The following is an 11,412-nucleotide window of genomic DNA, read 5'->3' on the forward strand; positions in this document are numbered from 1 at the left end:
CTTTAGATTTGTAATATGTGCAGAAAAGTACCTTCTCACTTGTAATTTGAATCTACTTTGAACAGTGTGCTGTACTATTAAAATTGGGGGGGATTGGTATCAAGAGACCTTGCATTTCAGTTTCCATTATATTCTGACTTAAATCTCTCAATGCTTCCATTATCTACTGTCCCAAAGGTGGAAACTCTGGCCTTTCTTAATCTCTTAGGAATGACATTAAAGACATCTGAGTTTTCAGCTCTCCTTTGTAATCCAAAGGTGATTGCCATATTTGTATCACTCTGGTCTTCGGAAGAGAATAATGTTGGGTCAGAGTTTCAAGGGATTTCCATTGCCCCTACATGCGTATGTTCTAAAAATCTGTATGTCTTAATGCCCCAGTAGCCTACAGAATATTTTTAAATATAAGCATAAGCAGCCTTTGTTTGAGGACATGTTTAAAACTGGTTAATTTAACCAGAGTATATGGTGTAAAGCACATATGTTTAGCTGTTTAAATTCCAGATTCTGATTTGTTTTGTTGAAAAACCTTTATTGAATTTTTTCCCTAGTCACGAAGGGACTTTGTGCTCATAATTAAAATAGGGGGAAATGACAAAGAATAAAGAAGAAAATTTAAGTTTTTCAAAATACTACCATCCATTAGCATTTTACACATATTGCCCACACTAACATTTTATTTCTAAAATCAAGATCTTATTGTATGTGTTTAGAGCTGGCTGCTTCCGCTGCTGCTTCTTTATCTTCTTTGACTTGGTCTTCCTCTCCTTCCTCTTTGTCATTTCTAATTACAGTACAGTAGTCTTAAAACTGTTCCACAGGACCCCAAGGTGCTCCTGGGTCCCTCATAGGTGGAGGAATCAAACAGGCAGAATTCTAGGCTTTCCAACTTCCCATCCCAATCAGAGTAACTCAACTTTTGCATGTTTATATATCAAGGTTTTACATAGTATGTATTTATTTTGAAAACAGGTATTTCTGCTTAAGAAAAGGTAAAAAAGTTTTAATAACCACAGACTTTTTATGTATCATGTTTTCTCACAATATCAAAATTCTAATACATTCTTTTTTCTGTTTTCCCCCCTACAGAGTTGTTAGTGGTTCTCGAGATGCCACCCTTAGGGTTTGGGATATTGAGACAGGCCAGTGTTTACATGTTTTGATGGGTCATGTAGCAGCGGTCCGCTGTGTTCAATATGATGGCAGAAGGGTTGTGAGTGGAGCGTATGACTTTATGGTGAAGGTGTGGGACCCAGAGACAGAGACCTGTCTGCACACGTTGCAGGGGCACACCAACAGGGTCTACTCGTTACAGGTAAGAGACCTATCTCTCCTGCTCTTGAGATGCTATATTTTTGAGTCATAAGGTTGTCTTACTCATAATCACTGTCAGATTGCTGATCCAATACAGTCCAAAAAAAGATGAATCAAATTATTCTGCCGTTTACATATACTTTATTTATTTTTTAAATAAACTTTATTTATTTATTGGCTGCACTGGGTCTTCAGTGCTGTGCGCGTGCTTCCTCTAGTTGCAGCGAGCGGGGGCTCCTCTTTCGTTGCGGAGCATGGGCTCTAGGCGCAGGCTTCAGTAGTTGTGGCTCGTGGGCTCTAGAGTGCAGGCTCAGTAGTTGTGGCACATGGGCTTAGTTGCTCCGTGGCATGTGGGATCTTCCCAGACCCGGGCTCGAACCCGTGTCCCCTGCACTGGCAGGTGGATTCATAACCACTGTGCCACCAGGGAAGTCCCTACATGTACTTTAAAATTGGCATGAAGAAAGCATAAATTTTGAAATTATTTAAATGATTTCTTTCAGTTTTTCTGTGATTGATTTCCCTCTAAAATACAAATATTTGTCTTGGAACCTGAGACTTCGGGGCCTTAAATTTTGCTATGTTAATTAATGGGTAGATAGTCTCCTAGGAGAATAACCTGGATTTTAATAAACTCCTTAGAGGATTAATTTGGCCCAAAGCTGCCCCTTTGCCTTGATAGCTGGAAGTTGATGGACCACGTAATTGTGATTCCGTCCCCATTCAAAGTGGAAGTGAACTTCGCACAAAGCTGCTCTGCCGTCACAGGGCTGCTGGTTTGTAGTCATGAAGAAGTAAATTTGACTTAAACTGATTTTTGGTTTGTTTTCATTTGAACCTGATATCCTAGAATAGATTGCCATATTTTGACATAAATAACTAGATTAATAGCAAGTTTAGAAAATAGATCTTGTTTCGTTTCGTGAAAGACAGCATTTTCAATTCAAAACTACAGTTGACCCTTGAACAACTTAGGAGTCAGGGGCACCAACCACCCCCTCCCCACCCCCAACTCCAGTCGAAAATCCTTGAATAACTTTACAGTTGGCCCTCAGTATTTGCAGTTCCACATCCAAGAATCCAACCAACCTGGGATTGTGTAGTAGGTATTTAGCAAAAGAAATTCGAGTATAGGTGTGGACCCTCCCGGTTCAAACCCATGTTGTTCAAGGGTCAGCTGTATTTCTTATTACTTACATAGCTTGTTTACCAGTTACTGCCCGTTAGTAATCAGCAAATTAGTATGTAGTCCCAGGGCTCACAGTTCTGTCGTTGGGGTATTTGTATCTTAACTGATGGAATACTCTCCATGTCATGAAATATTGACATATAATAAAGATGTCTGTTAACTTAGGAAAGGTTATGAATTTGGAGGAGAGGGAATTGGCTGCAATTGTTTGTATGTTTTGTGATATGTTCGAACCTTAATGAATATAATAATCTTATTTAAGCCATTAGATTGAAGAAAGAGGTGGTAACATTATTATAGATCTGGGAATTGGTAGATATTTGTTGACTTTGGGTATAGCTGGGAAGCTGGAGAAGAGATGCTGTATATAGTTTGCTTTTGTTCTCAAAATGCCACCACTTCTAATTCCAGATATAATTGTCTGTTGGCACATTTCCTAAATAGCATTAGGTTCTTGTAAATGAAATTTTTATTTTACATACAATTTTTAATGGAACTTACTTTGAAGTATCATGAAAGCTATCTCCAGCCCTTTTCTTGCCATAGGTGTTGATAAGCACACCCTTTATTCATAAACCACGTCAGCAGTTTTAGCTTCCTATTGGGAAGTAAAACTCAAATGGCAATCCATATTGAATCATTCATGATAGGTAGCTAGTAAGTGTGGCCAGATGATCTGAAAATAATATGTTCATTTTAGGTGGTTTTTTGAAAATTGTTTCTGCATCTAGTTTGAAGCCACTGGCCATAAAAAATTAGCATTTCTGGTAGAAGCTTCTGAGAACATGCCCTGTAGAGTTGCTTGATTGCATGCACTTTGTCTTGTACCCCATTTTGTTCCTGGCATTTTGTTCTCATGCTTTACTCGCGTCCCCTTTTAGGATTAAGGTCAATAAGTAATATCAAGAATGTGTACACTTCTAGTCTAATAAACTGTGTCTGTTGTAGTTTGATGGCATCCATGTGGTGAGTGGATCTCTTGATACATCAATCCGAGTTTGGGATGTGGAGACAGGGAATTGCATTCACACGTTAACAGGACACCAGTCATTAACAAGCGGCATGGAACTCAAAGACAACATTCTTGTCTCTGGGAATGCAGATTCTACAGTTAAAATCTGGGATATCAAAACAGGACAGTGTTTACAAACATTGCAAGGTAAATATTGGCTACCCACCTTTAGTTGCGTTCCTTAAAAATGAGATTGTTGGTCAGAAGAGAAATGTGGAGCTTTTGTGTCACAGAAAGAAGTAACCTCATACAAAATGAAAACTTATTTTGGATAAGTTTATGAGCCTTTCCACTCTGACTTGAGTAGGAGTGGAAGTAGGATGGGAAGGATTCACAGTGCCCACTGAACTAGAGGAAGAAACATGTGAAAGCCGCTAATACTAAATGAGGCACAGCAGTGTTAACTTCTTATATCTTGATTAACTTCTTTTTATTAGTCATAGCCCTTAGAAAGTGTTTTTTTCATTGAGGCCATCTGGTGGGCTATACTGCAGCTTTTTTACTCATTGATTTTGTCTCTTCCGCAGAGTTTTGGAATAGTGTCCATTCAGCCTTTGCCTTTGACTGGTTAGTTCAGAGTGGTAGGGTAATAGATTGTCCATGAGCAGAATACGTGATGCTGGTACTATCTACATCACCACCGAGAGAAGTGCTCATTCATGCAACCAGGACACAAAATGTATGCCTGTTAGCTAACCACGCTTCCTGGAACACAGAACCCTCAGAGATTAACGTTTCAGTTACAAATAGCTACCAGATTTTCTTACATCCCTGCCGATCCTAAAATACTCAGAACACAGTTTCTAAATGTGCAGCGGTTTAAATATTTCATTTATTGTGTGTTCCAATATAGATTCCACAAATTACAGTATAGCTGACCCTTAGTCATGATTTCTAACCAGTAACGAAATGCCTTTGGTTTTGCCTAGGTCCCAACAAGCATCAGAGTGCTGTGACCTGTTTACAGTTCAACAAGAACTTTGTAATTACCAGCTCAGATGATGGAACTGTAAAACTATGGGACTTGAAAACGGGTGAATTTATTCGCAACCTAGTCACATTGGAGAGTGGGGGGAGCGGGGGAGTCGTGTGGCGGATCAGAGCCTCAAACACAAAGCTGGTGTGTGCAGTAGGGAGTCGCAACGGGACGGAGGAAACCAAGCTGCTGGTGCTGGACTTTGATGTGGACATGAAGTGAGGAGCAGGAAAGGTGGCATCGTCCCAACGTGTAGACGACATACTCCCTGCCCTTCCCCCTGCAAAAGAAAAAAAGAGAAAAAAAGAAAAAAGAAAAGAAAAAGAAAAAAAATCCCTTGTTCTCAGTGGTGCAGGATGTTGGCTTGGGGCAACAGAGCGAAAAGACCTACAGACTCAGAAGGAAAAGAGGAAGCGATGACAAACCGCAACTGACAAGAGAGGCGCCTGCCGGCTCGTCCCGGAAAAAGCTTCACTTTGGACTGAGGGCAGCTTTGCAAAACGAGACTTTCGAAATCAAACCAGGTGCAATTATTTCTTTATTTTCTTCTCCAGTGGTCGCTGGGCAGTGTTACTGCAGAGATGTCGTTACAGATTCTGCTAGCCTGTTCTTTCACCACTGAGACCTAGAAAGAAGCTGCAGTAACATCCACACAGTACCGGTGGACTTTCTCACCAGAGAGCATCTGCAACAAAAAGTCATTTTTCTGGAGCGGAAAAGCTAAAAAGGAAAAAAATTACTGTGAATTGTTTTTGTACAGTTATCATGAAAAGCTTTTTTTTTTTTTTTTTTTTTTGCCAACCATTGCCAATGTCAATCAATCACAGTATTAGCCTCTGTTAATCTATTCCTGTCGCTTCCACATACACTCTGCAATGCCTGTGTTGCTCAAAGGTGGCAAGTTGTCCTGGGTTCTGTGAGTCCCGAGATGGATTTAATTCTTGATGCTGGTGCTAGAAGTAGGTCTTCAAATATGGGATTGTGTCCCACCCCTGTACTGTACTCCCAGTGGCCAAACTTATTTATGCTGCTAAATGAAAGAAAGAAAAAAAAAAGCAAATTATTTTTTTTTATTTTTTTTCTGCTGTGACGTTTTAGTCCCAGACTGAATTCCAAATTTGCTCTAGTTTGGTTACGGAAAAAAAAAGACTTTTTGCCACTGAAACTTGAACCATCTGTGCCTCTAAGAGGCTGAGAATGGGCGAGTTTCAGAAAATAAAGAGTGAAGTTTGCCTGCAAGTAAAGAATTGAGAGTGTGTGCAAAGCTTATTTTCTTTTATCTGGGCAAAAATTAAAACACATTCCTTGGAACAGAGCTGTTGCCGCCTGTTCTGTGGAGAAACTTTTCTTTTTGAGGGCTGTGGTGAATGGATGAACATACATAATAAAACTGACAAAATATTTTAAAAATATATAAAACACAAAATTAAAATAAAGTTGCTGGTCAGTCTTAGTGTTTTACAGTATTTGGGAAAACAACTGTTACAGTTTTATTGCTCTGAGTAACTGACAAAGCAGAAACTATCCAGTTTTTGTAGTAAAGGCGTCACATGCAAACAAGCAAAATGAATGAAAAAGTCAAATGGTTTGCCTCATTCTCCAAGAGCCACAACTCAAGCTGAACTGTGAAAGTGGTTTAACACTGTATCCTAGGTGATCTTTTTTTCCTCCTCCTGTTTATTTTTTTTGTTTGTTTTATTTATAGTCTGATTTAAAACAATCAGATTCAAGTTGGTTAATTTTAGTTATGTAACAACCTGACATGATGGAGGAAAACAACCTTTAAAGGGATTGTGTCTATGGTTTGATTCACTTAGAAATTTTATTTTCTTATAACTTAAGTGCAATAAAATGTGTTTTTTCATGTTAGTATGCCTGTTTCTTCCACTGAGGTAATAACACTTCATTATCAGTATTTAGGGTTTGTCTCTGATATTTTAATCTTCGCATCCCCTGTAGTGCGGCATGGAAATTGATGCTTCCAGGCCTGTTGTCCACAGCCAAAGTAAGAACAGTGGGCTGCAAGATGCCAATTACATTTATTTAGACTGTGCAGGAGGATGTGGTGCTGTGCTCATCTCTATTACATTGGGGTATATATGTATGAAATCTGGTCCCTCAAAGAGCCACCAGACTTTTATGGTAGTTACAACTAGAATTCCTGTAGGAAGTTCATTTTTAAAACGTGACCACATGTCGACTACTTACCAGGAACTTTCTACGCGTTCGTTCTGAAGCTCCCACCATCCTGAGATGGAGACACAAGATGAGGGCAGGACTGCGGCTCACACGGGTTAGGTGTTTGTCAGGAGTCAGGTACCTGGCCAAGCACCAGGATTCACACTCATGCCCTTTAAGGAGAAAGAAACCTAGAATTTTGACAGACTAAAGCAAGATTTGTGGCGGGGAGGATCATTTTTGTGGTAATTTCAGGCTCTTTTGTCTCTGTTTTATTGAATAAATCTAGCATTTTATAAAGTAAGGGAAAAAAATGAAGTTCAGTTACTCAAATTAAGTAACCTCTCAAGAAGCAGGTTTCTGCCATGTGTGTATCTCCAGGAATCTCAACTATCCAGGCCCAAGGTGAACATTGGAAAGTTAACAAATATTGATGCTACTTAGAGAATAAATTTCTCACAGTCACAAAGCATGTGTTCTTTACTCCTAAGGCAGCAATTCTTGGGCCTCGCTCTCCCACAACTGCTGAATGAGAACATCTGGGGGTGGGACCCAAGAATCTGCATTTAAACTAGCTCACCAGGTGGGGTATGGACACGACTTTAAGAACCACTGCCCTAGAGACCTTCCAGTACGTTTGGTTATTTGGTTTTTTAGTCCACAGCACATTACAGGCACAAGAACATCAGAAAGAAGTGACAGGTTAAGGGAAAAGACAGAAAGCCACATGGTTAAAGACAAAAGTCGTATTAGGCAATGAAGTGCGGGTGAGCGGCCCGGCCTGCTTTAGGGAGAACCGGGGCGAAGCCCAGAGCCATGACTGCTGTTCACACGGACAACTCGGTGATCAAGAAGAAGCTGTAATCCTACTTGGTAGTCTTGAAACTGCTTGATTTTTCATAACGTAAGTGTGGCTTGACTCTAATACAATTGAAGAACATCATCAATAAAAATAAATGTACAGAACAGAATAGAATGAGTTCACAGACAGATACGCCTGAATCCAAATCCCAGTTCTGTCTATTTACGGGACCTTCATCAGATTACTTGACCTCATCTTCTAGGAGGCAGAGAATACCTACCTCCTAAGGTTATCGTAGGGATTAAACGCAATGTTTTAAAGCACATAGCACGCTGTTGGCACTTGTAGCTCAATTCAGTGGTAGCTGCTATTACAACTTTAAGAAAATAGACCCAGATAATTGTAACTTGCTAGATTTGGGAGCAATTGAATGTATTTGTGACTCACTCAGGTATGAAATAAAAATAGTATTTCTATATAGCAATTTACATTTTTTAAGTAGAGTCACATAGATTTCTCATTTGAGTCTTACAGAAACCTTGTAAAAGACAGATAAGGAGCACCTAGGAGTGATTTTATATATGTTCATTAAGTATTATTTATGAATAAATGGATAATCTTTATTACAGTGGATCTGTTCCTGAAAGGGAAAATATTACCCTCATCCTAAAGGAATTAAAGTATTGTCATTGAAGGAAGAAAGGTCACAAAGGGACCCCTGCTTTGTGGCCTCCTTAATGAAGAAATTCACCACCTTATATAACTGTGAATTTTCAACTCTTTATACTGGAGTAAAGGCAGTCCCCACATTTAGATGTTACAATTTCCCAAAGATCAAACATTGCCTGAAACTAAAATTAGGACACAGAGTAACCCATAAAAGCTCAGTAAATACCTGTTGAACTGAGCAAAGAGAGTTTACTATCTCTCTCTCTTTTTTCTTAATTGGAATTGTTTATAATTTTGCCACTTGGAAACTCCTTGCTGTTTAAGAAGCAAAGCTATTTCATTAATTTGTAACAGCTAGTACATGCCAAATGGTTAAGTTAAGTAAATGTTTCAACCTACCTATTTGTTTAATTTCAAAAGGTAGTTGACATTTAGTTAAGTGTATTAACTGTTTTTAAGCCATTTTCTCTATGCCTTTTGGGCTAGCCTGTTACAAAATCTCCTTTCTACTTCTCCGAATTGATTGGCAGCTACAATCAAATAACAACAGGGCTTCCCTGGTGGTGCAGTGGTTGAGAGTCAGCCTGCCGATGCAGGGGACACGGGTTCGTGCCCCGGTCCAGGAGGATCCTACATGCTGCAGAGCGGCTGGGCCTGTGAGCCCTGGCCGCTGAGCCTGCACGTCCAGAGCCTGTGCTCCACAACGGGAGAGGCCACAACAGTGAGAGGCCCGCGTACCGCAAAAAAAAAAACCACCACCAACAACAAAGAGCTCTGTGCCTTTCTCTTCCCTGAAGTGAAACAGGATAGAGGGCAGCTTCCCCAGACCCAGGCTGTGCCTTGTTTTCTGCACACTTTTCCCGGATGCACTGACTGCACTCTGTGAAACAAAGACACCAAGGTGGACAGAGAAACTACCTGGCGGAGCCTGCCCAGCTCTATCCTGTCTCCTATAACTCCTAGCATCCCATATTAATAGAAACCAGAAACAAGCGGCTTGCTTGGCACGAGTAGATTAGATTCATATCACATTGATTCTGATTCCTTCCCTCAGATACAACTTTTATTCATTCACCCCCAATAAACGAGTCAGTGTTGTAACCTCTACTCTATCAGATTCATCGGCAACAGAGGATTCAACCTTGTCGTCCCTTGCAGCAATTCTAGGAGAAACTCCTAGTTTGTAAAGCCATTTGGAATTCTACCGATAGTCAAAGTGGTTTAGTGTTGCTGGTGAATGAATTTGAATAAATGCTTCTGACACAGGTTGTTTTCACGTTCCCTGACTCACTGCGTTTTGGAGATAGGTTATGTGTGTGCATGTGTACACAACGTGCATCTACAAGAATATATTGGAACCTGTTTATATAACATTTCCATTAAGCCTTTCCCCTCATCATCCGTGAAAAAAAAGAATGGGCCATACGAAGGGAAGGTTGTTGGTGGCCAAGAGACTTCCCAAGTCTTTTCTGTGATAGATCAATGGCCTCTGTGTGAAGAGGTTGTGTTTTCACACAATGTTCTGCATTAAACAAATGGTAATTACCATATGGTAACTTGAAAAGTGGGTGCACGTTTTTTTATTTTGGCATTGCCTGCCAAGGAGATGGATTTTAAATTGGTCCAAAGTGGCTGCACCCAGCTCCCCATTTTGGGGAGTGCCAGGCGTCTATTTGAATTGCAAACAAACATAGCATGGCATAGTTCACTAGCCAACACGTCTCATTGTCCATTTGATTAATACTAGTGATGCCCAAAGGTGGGAGGTTCTTGCCAACTTCGTTCCTCTACCACCTTCTCTTTCTAGGTGGAGGAGATCAGAAATATTAAAAGGTAATTTCAAAGGTTCTTCAAAAAAAGGAAAAGCACCAAAAGCTGAAATGACTCAGAATGCACCTTCCTCCCAAAGTGTAAATAAATTCTAGACCCAGTTCCTAGGAAGACTCATTGCTGAGATGAAAGCCTGGCGACTTCCCAGTTTGCAATTGGGTATAAAAATAGCAGAGTTTCTATTTCAGATGATCTGATTCTCCCCAGGATTCTTAAGGACAAGGAACCACTGAGCGGACATTTTGATGTTTTATTCTTTGCTTTGGAAAATCTATCGTGGCCAAACTTACGAAGGCTGTTTATCTTTGGGTTTTGCTTTGCTTCAGCAGTCATGCTCTGCAAAAGGAAAATTATGTTGAAATCACTCTTGCAAATCAAAGGTTCAAACATAATAGAGCACAGAAATATATTGCCAGTTTACTGCTTTTCTAGGAGATTCATAGATTATAAAAGAGACATCAAACCACTATTCCCAATAAGAGGAAGGAAGGTTACTTGCAAGACTTTTTAAACCTATATTAATGAAGCCCATTAATACTTCACCAAACCATTATGCCTTACTAAACGCAGGCAGCAAGACAGTCTAGTCCCCTGCTACCATGAGCCTTTCCGTTTGAGGATTCTCTCCATTCCTATAAAGTGACTTTATGATCTTAAATCAATCTAGCAAGGACATAATACGGTGTAGAGATTAAAAGTAAGACCAGATGCACCTCTGTTAAGAGTCAGATTTGAGTTTGGGAGACCTGAAGCTCATAAGCTTAAGGACCCTCTTAAAGAAAAGAAAAAACTTACAAAATTAGATCCCAAAGTGAACATTTAGAATGATAAAGATTATGACAACTTACTGAGGCCTTGGTAATTCAGATCCCTTTCTCTGAGATCTCTTCAGGCAATTGCTAGAGTTGCTTAGTAGAAGTGCTTCTGACTGCAGGCTGGCTTCTCCTCCCCACTGCACCTCCTAGCACCCCCAGCTCTCACAGGGATCTGTTAAAGGAGAGGCCCTGAAGCTCAGCTTCATCAGTTTCAGGGAAAATCCTCCTCTGTTCTCCCAACTCTAATCCACTCATCTGTAAATGGGGTAACATGTCATGGGGATTACATGTCATGAGACATTGTATGTTGAGCATTTAGCAATGTGCCTGGTATGCAGTAAGTATTCATTAATGGGTTGTAGATATCAACAGTAATAATGGTAGCTAGCTGCTATCATACACTTATTATAACTTAGCATGGTGACAAGTACTTTAAAATCATTTATTACTCATTAATCTTCTCAGCTGTCCCATGATATATTATTATTAGCCCTATTTTACAGATGAGGAAACAGGTACAGAGATGTCAAGGCACTTGCTCAAGGCCACGCAGTTAAGAAGAAAAAAAAAAAAAAACTTGTAGAAACTGGGATTCAAACCTGGGCTTGTGGCCCCAGAGCCCAAGCT

General features: G+C 40.0%; 1 protein-coding gene and 1 long non-coding RNA gene across 6 annotated transcripts in view; one reads left to right on the forward strand and one right to left on the reverse strand.

Moving 5' to 3' along the window:
• Positions 1–6,360, forward strand: part of FBXW7 (F-box and WD repeat domain containing 7) — a 205,753-nt gene extending 199,393 nt beyond the window's left edge. For all 5 annotated transcript variants that reach the window (XM_067736658.1, XM_067736659.1, XM_067736660.1 and 2 more), the window contains 3 exons: positions 1,090–1,315; positions 3,452–3,662; positions 4,445–6,360. In XM_067736658.1, coding sequence (XP_067592759.1) covers positions 1,090–1,315; positions 3,452–3,662; positions 4,445–4,713 — 706 coding nt within the window. In that variant the 3' untranslated portion in view covers positions 4,714–6,360. The remainder of the gene's footprint in view (positions 1–1,089; positions 1,316–3,451; positions 3,663–4,444) is intronic.
• Positions 6,361–6,704: 344 nt separating this feature from the next.
• LOC137223926 (uncharacterized) lies at positions 6,705–10,946 on the reverse strand. Its single transcript, XR_010943129.1, has 3 exons — positions 10,819–10,946; positions 10,261–10,306; positions 6,705–6,842 (listed from the first exon to the last, which is right to left on the reverse strand). It is a non-coding gene; the product is annotated as an uncharacterized lncRNA (long non-coding RNA).
• Positions 10,947–11,412: the final 466 nt, after the last annotated feature.

This window comes from Pseudorca crassidens, chromosome 4, assembly GCF_039906515.1.
Source record: "Pseudorca crassidens isolate mPseCra1 chromosome 4, mPseCra1.hap1, whole genome shotgun sequence".
Classification (NCBI taxonomy): domain Eukaryota; kingdom Metazoa; phylum Chordata; class Mammalia; order Artiodactyla; family Delphinidae; genus Pseudorca; species Pseudorca crassidens.